General features: G+C 38.2%; 1 protein-coding gene across 1 annotated transcript in view; it reads left to right on the forward strand.

Annotated features, from left to right (window-relative positions):
* LOC140229100 (sialidase-3-like) overlaps window positions 1–18,460 on the forward strand; it is an 88,797-nt gene that overhangs the window by 52,060 nt on the left and 18,277 nt on the right. Inside the window, exon 5 of the mRNA XM_072309365.1 lies at window positions 17,608–17,837. Within this exon, the coding sequence (XP_072165466.1) occupies window positions 17,608–17,837 (230 nt within the window). The remainder of the gene's footprint in view (window positions 1–17,607; window positions 17,838–18,460) is intronic.

Genomic DNA, 18,460 nt, shown 5'->3' on the forward strand with positions numbered 1-18,460 from the left:
GTCTGAAGATGCTTTTCAGAATTTATTTTCATATCCAATAGATCCCCACCTCATAATCCCTCCAACATTTTGTGTATCCTAGCATTCAAATATGTTGAGCTATTTTGTGATGGAGTGCTCTTTGCACACCTATTAGTCCTTACATAGGAACAAGACTACATGTATGTCCTGAATGTGTATACATTTGTGGAAACAAAAATACTTGCAAACCCATTGGAGAGTGTATCATGGAGGTAAGATCTTAAAAATGATCGAAGATGCATTCTACATGTGTAGGACTGGTAAAATGTGTGTATGTGTGTGTGTGTATGTATGTATATATGTGGTTGTGAAAAAGCTCATTCCCCCCCCCCCCCCACCCCCATTTACTCTGTCCTGCTCTGTAAAGTGCAGACCACATAGTTCAATTTTATCATACACAAAATGTTGTTCAAGTTCTGGCCTCATTTCTTAGGCATCCAGGAACAGCACCATTGGTTAAGTGACACTTGTACAGTGTATGTCCCCCCTTTTTTCCTTCTTCTTTTTTGAAAGGTATGTGTGTATGTGTGGAGGGTGATGGCCTGAAAGAACATGTGAAGATAGAAAAGTGGAGGGGGGTGAGACAGGTGTACTACCTTATCGCTGTAAAGTGTGTGTTTGTGTGTGTGTGTGTGTGTGTGTGTGTGTGTGTGTGTGCATGTTGGGTTTGGTGCTACTTTCTTAATTCTCTGTCAGGAGGGGGGGGGGGGGGATGAGGGGGCAAGTAGGAGAGAAGTGGGGCAGACAGGTTTGAGGTGAGAATGTCTGGAGGCTGTAAGCTTGTCTCTTCACAGGCCGGTCTCGTCTCATTCTCCTGCGTCATGGCGACCTCCCATGGGGGTCTCTGCATTTTTGTTTTCTTTTGTTTTGTTGTTGTTTTTTGAGATGGGGGGGGGGGGAATTTGGAGGGTGCAAATCTCCCTGTCAGACAGATTATCTGGGTTGATCTCCAGTGATGGGTATGAAAGGGCGGAGCAGACCAGGGCTGGGATGGGAAAGTAGAAAGATGAGAGATGCACAGGGAGGAATGGGATACATTATAAGAGTGGATAATGTATCTTGAAAAAGGCCAAAAAAGTAAAAGTTGTTACTAAAGTGCTGTAGATGGTGTAACAAGGGTATTAAAGGAATGTGAAGCAGGAGAAATACATGCAAAGAAAAAGTAAATTAAAGGGCCCAAAGAATTGATAGATAGCTTATTTTCTGTTCAATGCAACCAAAAAAAAAAAGAAAGAAAGAAGAGAAATGCACCATTTCTTTTTGTGTGTGTCTTAGCTGTATAGTTGGGGCATGTTATTATTCAGTGAATGATCATTTTCTTTGCTGTGTGGCCACCCCATCCAGTATGAAATCAAATACAAATTCCTTAAACTTTTGGTCACATGTCACATACATGGTATGTGTGAAGAATTTTCTGTTTCTTTCACAGTAATTATCAGTTGTGCAGTAATCTGTCGTTTGTGATCATCATACTCAAGAGTGTTTTGATCACAGTTGTACTTAATAGTTTGCTCTCTTTCATACTATTCAGAGGAAAAAATACGGCTTTTGCAAAGCAAGTCGTGAGAAAACAAACTTGTGTAAACCCACTAGAGTGTACCCTACACTCTTCTCCATAATATATTTATGTAGTGTGTCGACAAGTCGAATGATGTAAAAATTCATCTGTCGACGAATTTTGAGGGCCAGCGGGCCTTCCTGTCACTCATCCCGTGATCAGGTAACATCCATCCTGCCACCAGCTACTGGCCTGGGTACATTACACTCCCCGCATTTATAGGCTCCCTAATGTGTGCCAATGATTTATGGTATAAGCAAGACGCTAGTACCGATCCGATCAAGTGGATGGAATTGAGCATATCATTTCCATCTTCCTCTCTTTCTCACTCTCCCTACATCTTCCATTTTTGGCTCCCTCTTCATCTTCTTCCTCTCTTGTTATCTTTTTCACTCTCGCTCTCCCTCTCTCCTTTTCAAATTCTCTGGCTCCCAGTGGTTTTTGATGCCCCTGATTCCCAGGTCTTCTCTTCATTTTGATTGTCTCCATTTAAGTTTTCCGTGCATCAATATCAGTGGAGGACCGAGATAGATGCTCAACTACCCCATCAAAAAAAAAAAAAAAAAAAAAAAAGGAAGAAAAGAAAAGAAAAAAAAGAGGGGGGGGGGACTCTGTTGGTAGTTTTTTTTTTCTTCCAGATCTAATGCAGAATGTGAACCCATAATACTGTCAATGACTTATAGACCTTGTGGAGACTTCTATCCGCTGTCCCAGTTTGTTTTTGTTTTTGTCTGTAATGCTGAAATTATCTTCCGATATTAATGTGAAAGTCAAGCTTTGATACATACAACACTTTACCTCAAGTGATTGATACCATGGGAGATTTTATCTAGTACATTGACAATACTGCTACCATGAAATATATGTATGGCATTGTTCCTGGTGCTTCTATTTTAGAAATGTCTGCAGTCATACATCATTACACAATCGTTAAAGCTTTGGTTTTGGTGGAGAACTAAGCTGGATGCTCAACTATCCCATCTAAAGGGGAAGGGAGGGGGAGATTATGTTGGTAGTTTTGCAGATATAATACAGAACATGAACCAATAATACCAACAGTGGCTCATAGACCTTGTGGAGAATTCTTTCTGCTGTCCCATTTTTTTTTTTTTTGTCTGCAGTGTTGAAATAATCTTCAGTAGATGTGAAAGTCAAGCTTCTAATTGCATTGGTCCAGTTTGAAACCATTGATGCTGTAATAATAGTAGATTCTTTTCCCTTCCCTGTAATGCTGAAATAATCTTCAGTAGATATGAAAGTCAAGCTTCTAATTTGATTGGTCTAGTGGAAAATCATTGATAGGATATCTGCTGTAATTACAGTAGGTTCTTTTCCTATACTTTTTTTTTTATGCTGATGACTTGAAGCAGTCAAATGCAGTGTACGATACACACATCCTCTGAATATGCGACCCATATATATGACCATGAATTATTGATGCGTGGCTATGTTACACTTTCCGCATGTTTGCGCACAGACTTCTTGATGTGTGCTCGGATGATTTACGACATGAGTAGTGTGACCAATCCGTTCCAGGTGAAATACATATATTTCACTCTCTTTCCTGGTGGTCTTTCTTAGGTGTCTTGCCTTCAAGCAATATCTCTTGTGTTTCATGATTTTTAAGCCTTGTCCACTTCGAGTATGTAACTACATTGCTTTCTTCGTGACACACACACACAGATATTCCTAAATTACTCTGATTCCTAGGAGTATGTAGGTGTTGCAAACACAAGATAAATGGCAATATATCCTTGTCAGTTGCAGATAGTGTATGTGATCCTGATGGTGCCTTCTTTATGAATAGAATTTACTTGTTGCTGGTTTACTTGTCTGCAGTAGATATGAACGTGGCATCAACTATTGACTTTGTCTACATGGATATCTCAATGCCATTTATTTGAAAAAAAATGATTGTGATATTGATTATTTCTACTGATAGGTTGATACCTGCACCTCTTGTCTCTAGTGAAGTTACCCAGGTCATCCGTAGCTCCTGTTTACACACTCTTTTGTACACTTATTATCGCCATCATTCATCCAGCTACTGTGTATGACTGGACGTAATACACTCATTACTGCTAGTGATCCTGGATATGAACCAATGATTTACGATGCAAACAGCTGCATGATCACTGTGATGTGAAATGAAGTGAAACTGGATATGAAGCATATCATTTCTGCAATATATGTGTTTCATAAAATCTTAACAAATGTATACACACACGAATATGTGTGCATGTGTGTGTTTGTGTGTGTTTATATAGGACTCTGGTGCAAGTGACGTACAGATAATGTACAATGCACACTGCATAGTCTCACAGCTAACCCCTTGAACTTGGCAATACGTAAGTGTGTTCACAATCTGGTACATTGCTTGTGCACTTTCATAATCCCATTACGGGTCTAGGGCAATTACTCCCTGGGCAATTACCCTGGACCCTTCCCCTTCCCCTGGCCCTAATCCTAATCCTAATCGTGAACATAATCCTAACCCTAACCCAAACTCCTAATCCTAATCTTTACTCTAACCTTACCACTAACCAGTATTTAGCTGGTGGGTAATTGCCCTCTGGGGGTAATTGCTGGATATGTCCCATTACATTTCCTGTTTTAATATAATCATGAATTGTCAAATTTTGCATGAGAATGCCTTTGATTATGGATAAATTTTGTAACTTTTTTTTCTGATCTAAAGTACCTCAAGTGGCTGGTGACTGAACTTTACTTTCTGAGTCATTGCCATATACTTTAGGAAAGGTGTCACCCATGACCCAGTCAGTCTCCAAAAAAATTCTCTGCAGAATTATCAGATTGTCATTAACTTGGCACTTCTGACTTTTGCTGCAAACTTACGTGAAATATTAAATGGGACTGATTTGATTATTCAAATCTGTAGAAAAGCAGTTCATCAATGACCCCCCCCCCCCATCAAAAGACTACAATGAAAGATATACCTACTCTACTGTAAAAAGCACCTGCACTGAATAATACAAACTAAAAGAAAAAAAAATACTGTAAAACGTGGAATGTTTGCATGCATTTTAATTTTGTGAAATTCAAGAGAGCCAAGATTCACAAAATTAGAATGATGTGAAAGTTCTTGTCTACGCTATATGTGTTGAATTCCAGTGATATTTTGCAAAAATGTCATGCTGCAATAAAAGCCATCAGCTTCGATTTGCCAAAATTTCCTGCCGCAAAAATGCGAAAATATCTTGTTTTACAATACACAGCCAGTGCCCAGAATATGGCTACTGGGATCTGATGGGTCAAGTTGACTCTCTCATGATTATCAAAAGAAATGCTAATGTTTCACACCCGAGGTGCAGTTGAACTATCGTTGAACTTTGTCAGTAACTGTCTTTCATGCTGTTTTCGTCTCTTGCCAATTTGCTGGGCTGCCTCTGTATGCTCCTTGTCAAATAAACAGTAGTGGCTTATATAAACTCATTTATGATTCATGGGTTATCATCTCAGTTTGACCTATGGGGATTCTGTTGCGTATTGTTGTCTCGAAATACTGAACACTTGTACTTTATCGGGTCTGTTATCATTCGATTCATTGTCTAAAGATCTTGTTTAGAAGAGTGAGGTCTATCGCACATTAGAGGGTATTGTGGCTTGAAGACAGTTTAAAAGAAAGGAGATTTATTAGTTTATTTCGTCTGTTAGTTGCCAGTTTGAAAATAAACACACTGCAGCAAGGAAATGTCCAATGCACTTTCAATGTAAAATTTTCTCTTATAGTATGACAAAGAGTCACAAGAAAAGGACATAATGTGGTGCATACAATTTGTTAGCAGGTTGAAAAATAAAAAGAATAGATGTAAACAATATCTTTCAGGTTCTGTTAAGTTTGCCTGTATTGGCTACTAAATTGAGAACATCATTACAATACAAGATTAAATGTCAAATAAAGAAACCAAGTGAGCCTCTTTGCTTTTAAAATGGGCTTATTTGTACAAAGGTTTTGCTTCCATCACTTGCTCCATTAAAAAAAAAGTTTATTAACACGTTGAGGATGAGTCCCGAGTATTCTTGGGCAAGTGTCTATGGGAAATGCATGTTGTAGCAAAATCAGCCCATCCTCATCGGGGTAATTTTGCTCTTGTTGTGATTCTGTTAATCTGTTTGTTTTTGTGTTCATAGCTGTTCTTCATCTTTCTCTATAATTGTGAGATTCAAGACTAAACTATAATTTTTCATTGTTTTCTCCCCATTTGATGCATATTACAAGCCATCAGCTGTCTTTGAATTATGAAGCAACACTGAAAACAACCGTCATTTTTACACCATTTGTGAATGCCTCATATTTTGGTACAATGCTTTTCCTCTATATATCTTTTACTTTGGGCACATTGTGTTCCAGTAATACATGGTAGCTGATCTGAAAATGCTGGTGCTCAGTGAAATATATGAGGGAGGTTTGACGTCCGTACTCAATCCTGCATGCTGGCAATACAGAACAATTTATTGGATTTGTTGCTGCATTGCTCTTACCTGGAACTCCTGTATTGGATAGAGTTTAACCTTTACTTGCACAGGAATAACCTTACTGTCTGGTCAAAAAAACATTTGTATTCTCTTGCGTTTTTAACTAAGCACCTTGAGTCTGATAGCTAGCATATGATACATCCTGACAGTCTTTGTAAAAATGTTTTATTCACTAGTACACAAATAATGAATGTTTATATGAGTGCAATGGACAGAATATTTCATGAGGTGAAAGATGATTTGATCTATTCAATGAGATGCAGCCGAGCTGAATGGATCAAAAATTTCATCTCTCACTGAATGAAATATTCTGTCCATTGCACAAATGAAAAAACAAAACACATATATTATTTGTTTTATATAATGCCTTAAATAGATCCTTGTCATATGATGCTTTACGAATTCAGAAACAAGAGAGAATATGTGGGATCTGCGATCGAGAGAGTGCTCACTGAGCACTTTTTATGCTAGCGTGCTGTTGCATACACACTGCAAACGCAATGTGTTTTTATATGCGTATGTGCCGGGCTCTCGGTGTCTGTGCAATGGAGCAAATCGTATGGATCTGAAATTGCATTTTAAATTGAGCCACAATTACACGGATGATGACGTCAGAGTGAAATGGGACGAATGATCAATGTCAAACAACCAATCAAATGACAAGGAACTATTTAGGTGTTATGTAATGTCTGATATTGTGATGATTACTGATACGTTTTCAGTGCAGCAGCTGAATATTCATGCAAGAATTAAATGTCAGCAAAATACGCAAACCCAGAACAGAATGCTTTCTTATAGTAACAGATCAAAGTGTTCTTTCTAAATAAAGACATTGTCCAAATCAACAGAACCTGGGCATGCAAGTTTTCAATGTAACTGAGAATAATGATAAATGTAGATAGGTGGTGTTATACTGCTTGTTACCAATTGGCATGACAATTTTCATTATGCTGGCTGACTGCAGAATAATTGCAATTGTTATAATCAGTGCTGGACTGCACTGAAACACCGCACCAATTTGGAATGCTTTATTTTTGCTACCATGCGTGGCAAATTGAAATACCGATTGCATTTGTCTATGCCAGTTTGACTCTCAATGGCCCCTATTTGAGGCAGTGTGGCTCTACCTCATAACATGACTCATGTTCTGTTCCACATGCATACCATGTTGGCATTTTCCAATACTAAAACATGCTATCTGTACATGCCAGAAAAGAACAGTGTTCAGTTCTTGTTAAACACCAGCCTCTTGATGCACCTGTGTGTAAACCAACACTTTTTGATAACAATGCCTCAGCATACCAACACTGTTGAAAACACCTGTCTTCAGCACAACTGGAGTCTGAGTGTGAAAAGCTGATATCAACATAATACTAGCAGGTGTCATCTGCATTGCTTGAATATCACACATTGCAGCACCCTAGTACAGTCAAACCTGTCTATAGTGGCCACCCAAGGGAGACGGAAAAAGTGGCCGTTATAGACAGGTGGCCGCTATAGACAGGTAATCCAACTTTGTGTGCATTGCTTACATGTACATGTATCATGTTGTATCCTTACATGATACATGTATGTGTGTACGTACGCACACGCCGTGTGTTTCCTGCATTTAACCATGCCGGTGTATATGAAATTGTTGCACAGTAGTATGTGTATTGTTGTGAAGAAAGCTTAACACTAGTGCATTATTATGACTGAATGAGGGATGAATGCAGCGATGGCGATCACTGAACGTTGCCCGCACGACTACAAAGCAGAAAAACGTGCTGAATTATCGGCTTGGCTACGGCTCCATTGGGTTTTTGGCCGCTATAGACAGGTTAAAATCTACCGCAGGAAACAAAATTTGTGGCCGCTGGCCGCGTTAGACAGGTGGCCACTATACACAGGGTCTTTAACAGGGTTTTTCTCGGGGGGGGGGGGGGGATTTTTCAGTGGCCGCTATAGACAGGTGGTCACTATAGACAGGTGGCCGCTAAGGCAGGTTTGATTGTATTATTACATTTATGCAAATGAGCTGAGATGTCTCTGAACAACAATAAAGAAAAAGCAACATTGCTGCAGTTGAACAATGAATGCAATAGAGTACCAGGGTATGATGTCATGGCCATTCATTACCATGGAAACTGGTTGTAAACAACCTTACCTGGCCTAAATATCTGTGAATGCTATTGTTGCTAACTGTGCTTGCACCTGTTTCCAATCCAAGCTATAACCAAAGACTGGACATAATTTAATACCTTGGTAGTCTTTGGTGAAATACTTTACTTTCCAAGCCAGTGCAGTAAAATTTGTGTTTTGTGCTCCTTATTGATTTAACTCAATAAAGATGTGAACCTGAGTTTGAATTTGCTGTTTAATCAAACCACAATTTGTTAAAAGCATCAGGTTTTCTCTTTTTGTCAATTCTTTAACCAGGTTGAACATAATATTAAGTGATGACATTTTCAAATAACATTATATTTATATTTCATGTAAAAGAGTGATAGTTGGACATAGGTATTAAAAAAACTGATGCAGATTTTGCTGAAAAAAAGTTCTTTATAACTGCGATCTCAAATGGGCTTTTTTAAAAATACTACCTTTAGGTCAATCAGTCTGGTATCAAAGGCATTTATATGATTCTGTTTTCACGATATTTCTGTTTCAAAGATGTATACAGGGTGAATGCACCAGTATGGAATAAATGATGGCAACTTAGTAATGAAAAATGTATTGATGAAAAGTTGTATCCTGTTGACTATATCCTCTATCACAATAGAACATAATATAACTCGATCTGAGTGTTTGTTAAAAAGTACCATTGCATTAAAGGGAAGGTAAACCCAAAGAGCAATGTGGATTGAGTGAAAGCAGCAACATTAGTAGAACACATCAGTGAAAGTTTGAGGAAAATCGGATGAACGATGCAAAAGTTATGAATTTTTAAAGTTTTGGTGTTGGAACCGCTGAATGAGGAGACTACTAGAGGATATGACGTATGAGTAGACAATACAAAGAAAATATAAAGGAAATTCGACAAAAATTCACTTTTCTACAATTATGAAAGAGCAATGGACCAACCTCTTTCAGAAAGCAGGGGGAATAATTGCTACCCTTAACATATGTCAATATCAAGTTGATGGAATTTGTAATTTTCATGAAAAATTGATTTTTGTAGATTTTTCTTTATATTTTCTTGGTATTGTTGTCCACTCATACGTCATAACCTCTAGTAGTCTCCTCATCCAGCGGTTCCAACACCAAAACTTTAAAAATTCATAACTTTTGCATCGATTGTTCCAATTTTCTTCAAACTTTCACTGATGTGTTTTACTAATGTTGCTGCTTTCACTTAATCCACATTGCTCTTGGGGTTTTATCTTCCCTTTAATATCGGAAGATAGGATGAATGCTGAATTCCTTTTTGTACAGTTTATTTTGAACGAATTGATAGATATTAGATGATCACCAGCAAAAACATGAGTTCAGTTGCTCTGCTAGTATGTAACAGAGATTAATGTAGAGAACAGTTGCGTTTTTTTTTTTGTGTGTGTGCAAACAATATCATTGGCATATTACAATACAGTGTAGCTGTCAAAACATTTGGTATGGTATGTATGAGCTGAAATGAATGTAAATTAGGCACTCTGTCTTGCAACAAATCAGTGTAAAAAGTTTTGCGTAGTCATTTAAAAGTTTGCATTCTGAGTGTTAAAGATTGTGAAAGTGATAATAAGTAAATATGAAAAGGAAAAAAATATTTCTACCATTAACTGCATATCTACCACTGAAACTAATGATAACCAAATGGCAATAGGAACAGCAATATAACAAAGTTACTTGTTAACTTTTATGTATGCATGAATGTATGTATGTATTTATGTGTGTTTACACTTACAGTGTCTGTCTGTATGTATGTGTGTGTGTGTGTGTGTATCATAGTTTTACCACTACCACTAAAGTATACTTTGCCCTTCAAAAATATTGCAACCTTTTTACAAGATTGTCATCTGTATACTATAACCTAATACAATTCTTTTTTAAAAATACAAATGCCTGTTTCATCAAGAATCGTGAAAAGTGGGAAATGTCCACCATTTCCCTCTCCGTTATAAAACTGTTCTGCATGATCCCCAGCTCTTTTGCTGTCTTTCACCCCGAATCTTGGAAAAGGGAGTCATTCCCACTTGTGCAAGTACGTCACGGCGAGACCGTGTCTGGCCGACATGATAATCTGATGATAGGTTGATGAAGCCGAGATAATGTCATAAGGCTTTCCTCCTCCTTCTACCAAAAGGATATTTGGCGAGAGAAAGGGAAATGGTGGGGGGGGGGGGGTGAAGTTATAGGCAGAACATTGTTGGACTTGTGTCTGTAGATCGAGGTCTGTTTAAAAGGGCATTTTACCGGTTTTTTCTTTTTTATATGTTGTTCTTTTAATTCTAAAAGACCCAGCGGTGCAAACAGAATCAAAATTTCATAACGATTAAGTCCGTAATTTAATGTTAAAAATGGAACTTTTTAGGTGAGTATTATGCTAATGAGCTGACGAGCCCGGATGTTATGATGTCACAGGTGCTCTCACTATTACTGATTACAAGTGCTTGCATACGCGTGCGTTAATTCGTATCGAGTAGCAGACGACGCTTAGGCCTAATTTAGCTAGCAGGCGGCGCTTGTGTACTGTTCTATCCATGTAGATATCTCAAATTTCACTAAACCGAATCGCACCAAAATTACAGGATATACTTCATAGCATATTTCAAAGTATTCTCTTATATTTGAACGAAATCAGTAATCGAGAAGTATCAATATTGACGCCGACTTTCAAGTCGTCACTCAAAAAAAAATCACTCTTCGCGAGAGATCTTGGCGAAGGCAAGATGCATAATCCAGAACTGAAGTTAGCCGACTAGTACTGTGCGAACGGGGAATTTACGCGAGAACTAAACTCAACAGTGTCATGATTTTTGCGACTTGTGTGATATAGGAACTACATTTTTCATTCAACTTACCACAAATAATTTGTAAATTTATTTATTGCCCCCGATTACTTGAAAGATTTGTCTCATGATATTAAATGGCTAACTTCAGTCTGTGCGTGCGCAGCAGATAGACACTCTAGGTAGGCCCTGGCCGCAGTCACTCATGTTAGTTGTAGAGCAGATTATTTTTAGCGACGCCGACAGGAAAGTCGGCATCTACACTTATGCTTCCCGACATGTGATTTGTTTCCAATTAATGTGAGCTGTTGGATATGAATCATAAAGTACTTCCTGTGAGTTTGGTGCCATTTGGCAAGGTGAATTTTGAGATATCTACATGGATACGGAAGTACGCTAGCACTATACCTACACCAGCGCTGGGATCGCGAAGCGGCGACACTGTGTTGTACGTGGTCAGGCCACTCTTCCGAGATATGGGTCCTAGTAGGCCTACTGAAACAAACTGTTAGATCCAACATTAGTCCTTGGTGTAAAGAACACCACTATGAGATTTACTCGACTACAAAACATCGGAAATCCATAAAGCAGATACCTTACCTGAAAAATTTAGCACAGGAACAACAGTGCCTGCAGGACAAGGGTCCAGATCTAGATCTGGGGTCTGGACTTTCGTCTGGACTTTCTTCAAGTTCTGGCAGCAGGGTATGTAACGTTACGCTGTGCCTTAGCGCTGTGCACATAGGGCCTACAGCTGCAATGTCGACGGTGAGTGAGTGTAGGGCCTACTCATCAAAACTTGGACTGCCACGTAGAACCTCATGTACTCCTTGACTGCTCAGTAGTCCTAGTCCTAGTTCTAGTATTTCAGAGTCTATGTGTACTGGGTACCGTTTTCATCTCACTAAGCGTAAATCGTGCGTGCCGTTGAAGAGAGTCTATCTACATTTGGATTTTCGAGATTCACTCAGCCCTCATCTACGTTAGATAGTTTGAACTGGCGAACCATCGCTCGATCATGATCAACAATGCGTAACGTTACTTATACACGGTCTTCTATGGGCAGCACGTTCGGATAACGATGCCAATTTCATTTTGCATGTCTGGAATTTCCCCACAAGTTTTATCTAAATAAAAAGCTGTTGAAGAGCTTGCGTTTAAAGATTAATAGATATTTTTTAACATATTTATTATAGCTCCATATTGCAATTATACTAAATAACAGCTTTTGGAGTGCTTCGTGTGAGATTTCATCAGTAAATTGGCATTATGTAGTTCGTCTTGCTAATGTCGGAGTTGTGCACAAAGAGCACCTGTGACGTAGGCCAAATTGCGTGGATCGTTCCATGGCTTGCTCGTTTTCATTTTTTTCAAAAAATCATTACAGGCTTATCCTGGGTGTTACAATCCTCTCTTTCCAGTAGTAGGCATAAAAAAATGTAGATTAGAATTATCAGACAATTAGAAAATGTCAGTACAGTTTTCTTTTAACAATGATTGACAACACTCAACTACGTGATGGACTTGCATCTTTAGAGGACTTTCTAGCCTTATGGTTGCTAATCTAGTTCTGTTTTATTGATGAAATGAAGAAGTGACAAAGAAATCGTTCTGAATTATGGAAATTTACTGTAATACTATAAAAACAGAAAGGAAATGTCGGCATTATATCTGTACTACAATATGTTTCAAAAAGTTTGCTTGCAAGACTAAAATATTGTTTTATAAGCAATACCTCCATATTTATTTATTTAGTTGTTTATGTATTTATTTACTTATTTATTTATTTATTTATTTTTCTATTAATCTATATTTATCAATTGTTATTATTTTATTTTATTTTTTTTTGGGGGGGGGGGGGAGGGGAGGGTGGGTGAGATATTCACTATATATACAATGTATCACTAAATTTCACATTCTAACAATTTATTGAAGGATACGGCATATACATGTACCTGAGACTGTGGTGGGTGGTGTGATGCGTTAGGATGAGCTCTAAATCTTTTACGAGCTCTATAGTTGCAGGAGCATATTAAAGCAGATATGTCAAAGTAAATCACAGTGGAGATTAATGACCTTCATTACTGTTCATTATGAAATGGAGTACACCAGGCTACCTGCCATATATTGTATCAATATTGCTTTGTGTGTAGTGCTGAAGAATATATGGTAGGGGTATTTATTATCATTTGTATCAATATTGCTTTGTGTGTAGTGCTGAAGAATACATGGTAGGGGTATTTATTATTAATGGTGTGTGTGTATGATATGTTGGTATGCATATTCCGCTTGTGTGAGATACCTGTTTCATTGAAAGAATACTGAATTTGACAAATTTGACAAGTTGAATATGAATATGAATGTGAAAGAAACAATCATTGTAACTAAACTGGCTGACCAATCAGTTGATGTACCACTACTCTCTAGAAGAATTATTTTTAAACTTAAGTGTATACGTGAGAAGTTTTAAGATACAGAAAAGCCAACCCTGAATTGTGTGTCCTGTGTTGTCACATATCCGCCTTTGTCGTGGATTTTTTTTTTTCATGATGCACCCCTTTAAGAGTGCATGCGCACTGTTGCCAGAGAGGGTAATGAAATTACCCTTTTGATTGGCTGCCGATGGGGGCTTGGGAACCCACCGTGGTGAGCCTCCGTATTAATGCCTGATTATCGGGTGACATGTCCCCCTACCAGCCTGCGAGATTCACCGACCCTTCCCCCGTGATACCTAAAGGGCTGTATCATCATCATCGCGGAAGATCTTGAGCGGTCGTCTCCTTCTAAGTCTTCTGGTTTTTTTTTCTCCCTGCCCATCACCAATGTTTTGGCCTTTGGTTGGATGATGTGCACGCGTTTGGTCTACAGCCCAATTGGGACTTACTTGTTACAAGGGGCCAATTCTAATGGCAGGTTTTTTTTGGGGGTGGGGTGGGGACGTGAGGGGGGCCGCGTTCCTTGTTTAATGCTCGTTCATTTGATAAATGGGGAAGATTAGACGCATCTATTCTGGGAATTATGATCACTTCCCTGTTTGCATCAGCGGACAAATTAGTGGAACAAATGTTGAGATTGGCCCCATAAATAACATGATCCTCTTTGGCTTTTTGTTCTCTTCATTTTTGGTTTGTGTTTTGCAGATAACTTTCACATTAAATTAATCAGGCTAATATAAGCATAATTATATGTATGATCATCAAACTTACTGTGCATCTTAAAATCCTTTACATTAGTTTTAATAAACAGCTTTATTAAGGTCAGAAAAAATATTCATCTGTCTTTTTTGGACACTGTATAATGATAGTAGAGTGCCCCTGTAAGAAAGAAACTAGATACCATTTTTTTTTCCCCTGGGTGATATTTCGTTCTCATTGCGGAGGGGCTTGTAAATATTAGAAACAGGGTGTTTACAATTTGTAATGAACATTTGATGAGATTCTGAAAATTACTCGCATGATGCATGACAAGTGTAGTGCAAATAGTCCCGCAGAATCCTATTAAGGCATTGGTGTTATTCAAATATTGATTTTTTTTTTTCTTCCATCCCCCCCCCCCCCAGTGCAATGTACTCCTCGGTCATATGTATTATGAAGTCTTTTTATAGCAAGTGAAGCGTGCAGCTGTTGTGAGGGTCTTTCATACATAAGGCATCATATTGTACCTGAGCTGGATGCAAAGTCACTTTCCTTGGTATATACGCGTAGTTAGTTAGTGTCAAAGACGTTTTAAAAAGTGTGTGTACAGGGATTACTGTGATGCCAGATTTTGCTTGAATCTAAACTACGATCTCTTTTGGCATATAATATTGTGTGTAATGGTCCAGTCTGCCTATTCGGACACCATCTCACACAATTGGCAGGGATAAAATGGACTGACATTATGAACATTTTGTCAATGGTTGTGTGCAAGTTCTCAATACAGAATGATTGACACTAACTGCCTCTTATATGCACTGGTAGAATAAGACTTGTAAGAAAACATGGCTATGTTTAATAACATAACATACTGTAAAACCTGAAATTTTTGTGAATTTCGCAAGGAGCCAAGATTCATGAAACTTGAATACACATGAACATTCTTGTCTAAACACTTATGCATTGAATGCCAGTGGCAATTAGCAAGCGAAAATCTCATACTTTCCATGCATATTTCTGGTTTTACAGTTCATGCAGGTGCTTTTTAATTGGATAACTGGCAATATTTGGTGAATAAGGATGGTAGGTGTGCCTGGGAAAAGTATGAAAATACTGCAGTGTGGCTACCCTGGATAGACAAGACTATATTGATACAGTTATTAGCAAATCCCAGACCATGGTATTATCATGTTTACCACACCCTTTAATTTTCAGAGATACTTGTGGTAAATGGAGCGAAAATTACGCCTATCCATGCATAGAATGTGTATGATGGTATCAACTGATGACGTTGCACGTTTGCGTTTGTCCATGTGGTGCATGCATGTTCATGGATGTGGCCTTTGTTTGAGTCATTAATATCTTACAGCTTCATGTTTGACAAGGAGAGTGTTCTTTCAGAATAGAGAAAGGGAAAGCATGAAAGAGAGAAAAAAAAAATGTAAAGAAGAAGAAATGTGGCCACATTTGAGAAGCGTGCCATGGATATTAATGCTGGAAATGCTACACCCTCAGAAAGATGTGACTCGGATGACAAAAATTCAAGCCTCATGTGACATGCCTTCTTTATATGAAGGAGAGAGAAAGAGAATGGGGGGGGGGGGGAGGTGATAGATGCTTAGTACTTTCTGTGGAAAACAGGAGACCATGTTGCATTCAGAAAAGACCAGGGCACTGTTTCACATGAAGAAAGTTGAAGCCAATTCTAGGCTTTAAAAAAAAAAAAATCAAAAGCAACATTGCTAGCAGCCATGCAAAATGCAAAGTGATGCAGGTAATAGAACTTGCATTTGATTCTTACAGTTCTTTATATTGCCCAGTAAAATTTGCAGTTATATGTGTGCGTGTCTGTATGTATGTATGTGCATGACTGTATGATTGTATGCAAAAAAAAAAAATGCTTGTGCTCTGTTGTGCACAGTCAAGACGAATGTTATGTAATTATTGATACCAAAATCAAATTTAGAGTATTCAAAAAAAGAATGTGTATTTATGTGACAGCATAACCCAGTAGCTGTGCTTCAGTCATTGTAATTGAGCATTTATATACTCTTGAACATTGTCTTCAGCAGATTCAAGTCTCTCCAAAGACTAAGTTTTGAGAAGAAATCATGGCAATCAATCGAAAGACTCAAACTATACATTGTACATGATTGCTGCTTTGTCAGTGTTTGTAAAAGGGATTACATCACATTGCTGATTTCACAAGTCACCAATTTGTACTCGGGTTATTTTTACACATAATAGACAGAGTTTGCCCTCTTAAATATGACTTTTTATTCCTTTTTATATCGTGCAGACTCAACAGATGGGGTTAGCTGTGATGTCTCCTTTTTGACTAGACTTGCACATTGCATGAAAGGAGAATAACGATGTTACAGGAATTTATGTACACTGATATTTGTTAGTATCATGGTAGTTGCCTAGAAAACAGTTGTTTGTCACAAATAAGCCGGTTCGTAATTAGCTCATGTACAGATTGGTACAAATTACCTTTCTTTTTCGCAGGTGGTTTAGGCACTTCGCTCATTTTCAAAGCAGCAGTGGCATAATGCATAAGCTTACCCGACGTAACAATTTAATGGAACTCGTGTTCAAACAAAGAATGAACTTGCATTCAGACCAGGTGACCAGAATAGTCCATCAGTTGACATTTTAGCAGGCATCCCATTTCATTGTTTTGTATTGAATGCAATAACAGATTATTTCTTTTCATATTGCGAAATACCATTGTTGCTGTCAGGTGGATGTGCTGGCAAGCACCATTTAGATAAGGATCACATGAATAGTTATTGCATCACAGATGCTTATTTCAGTGAATTAACAGACTAAAATGCCTGTTGGTACAAATGACCTTTTTTTTTCTGCTCATGTGCAAAGAGGAATTACGAACTGGTCTATTCATTTTTCACAGAAAAACCACACATGCACAAAATCATCCCCTCCCTGATATTCAAGTAATGCATTAGAGTTATATGCAGTTGATGTGTATTTTGTGTCTGGCGTACACTGTACCTTGGATCATTCTGTTAATCTAGAAAACGCAAATTAGGAAAATTTGTAAATTTTACCTGGCCTATTAACATTCAAACAAATGAGGGCAACTCCAAATTTTGAATTGTCTGTTCAAAGAATTGTTGTTGTTGCTGCAGTAAGGATTAATGCAAAATCCTTACAAGTAACTGCTACCTACCAAACTGTTACAATTAGCAAATTCTTGATTTTTCATTATTCACGTGGTAACAGCACTTTAGTGAAATTTTTGTTTACACATTACACTGAATGCCAGTCGCCAATTTGCGAAAGTTTCATGCTGCGACAAAAGCCGTCAGCTCCAATTTGTGAATGTTTCATGCCGCGATAACGTGAATGTTTCTGTTTTACAGTTTACAGCAAATGTTCATGTCGTGTGAAGGTGGTAGTTTGGATGTACAAATTAAGACCCCTTTTCTCCCCCCCTCGTCATCCACAGAGCGATGAATCCTGTCCCGATCGTCGACGAGGACACTGACACCATCATCCTCCTCTTCATCACATTCCCCATCGACCTCTCCGAGGCTGACCTCATTCGGGGTACCAAGCACCAGCAGAACATCTACGTCACCAAGAGCATGGATGACGGCCGGACGTGGACAGAGCCGCTTGACATCACCAGCCAGACGCTGGACAAGATAAAGCCCGAGCCACTCATATTTGCATCAGGTACAAATCCATACATTTTCTCAAAAAGTAGTCCATTAGTGCAATCACTTTTTCTTTTTTGGTATGTCACTGATTTTAGTATGAAGGATACAGAATAATGCTCACATTTGCTACCATCTTATGCATGCTTCTATAGCTTTAAATACTCACGAACACCTCTCAAACTGGCATGTGCATTTTATTGTCAACAGGTGTTCATCTTCAATCAAATGAGAATCATTATAATGATTATTCCCTGTATCTCTATTGAAGTACACTGTGTGTTTTGAACACATCTGTAAAAGTGAATAAGCCAGTTCGTAATTAGCTCATGTACACATTGGTACAAATGACCTTTCTTTTTTCTCAGTTAGTTAGGCACTTCACTCGTTTTCAAAGCGGCATAATGCCTAAGCTTGCCTGACGTAACAATTTATGGAATTCATGTTCAAACAAAGAATTATCTCGCGTCTAGAGCAGGTGATCAGAATACTCCATCAGTTGACAATTTAGCGGGCATCCATTTCATTGTTTTGTATTGAATGCAATAACAGCCTATTTCCTTTTATATTGCAAAATACCATTCTTGCTGTCAGGTGGATGTGCTGGCAAGCACCATTTAGATAAGGATCACATGAATAATT

This window comes from Diadema setosum, chromosome 5 (genome assembly GCF_964275005.1).
Source record: "Diadema setosum chromosome 5, eeDiaSeto1, whole genome shotgun sequence".
Lineage (NCBI taxonomy): Eukaryota > Metazoa > Echinodermata > Echinoidea > Diadematoida > Diadematidae > Diadema > Diadema setosum.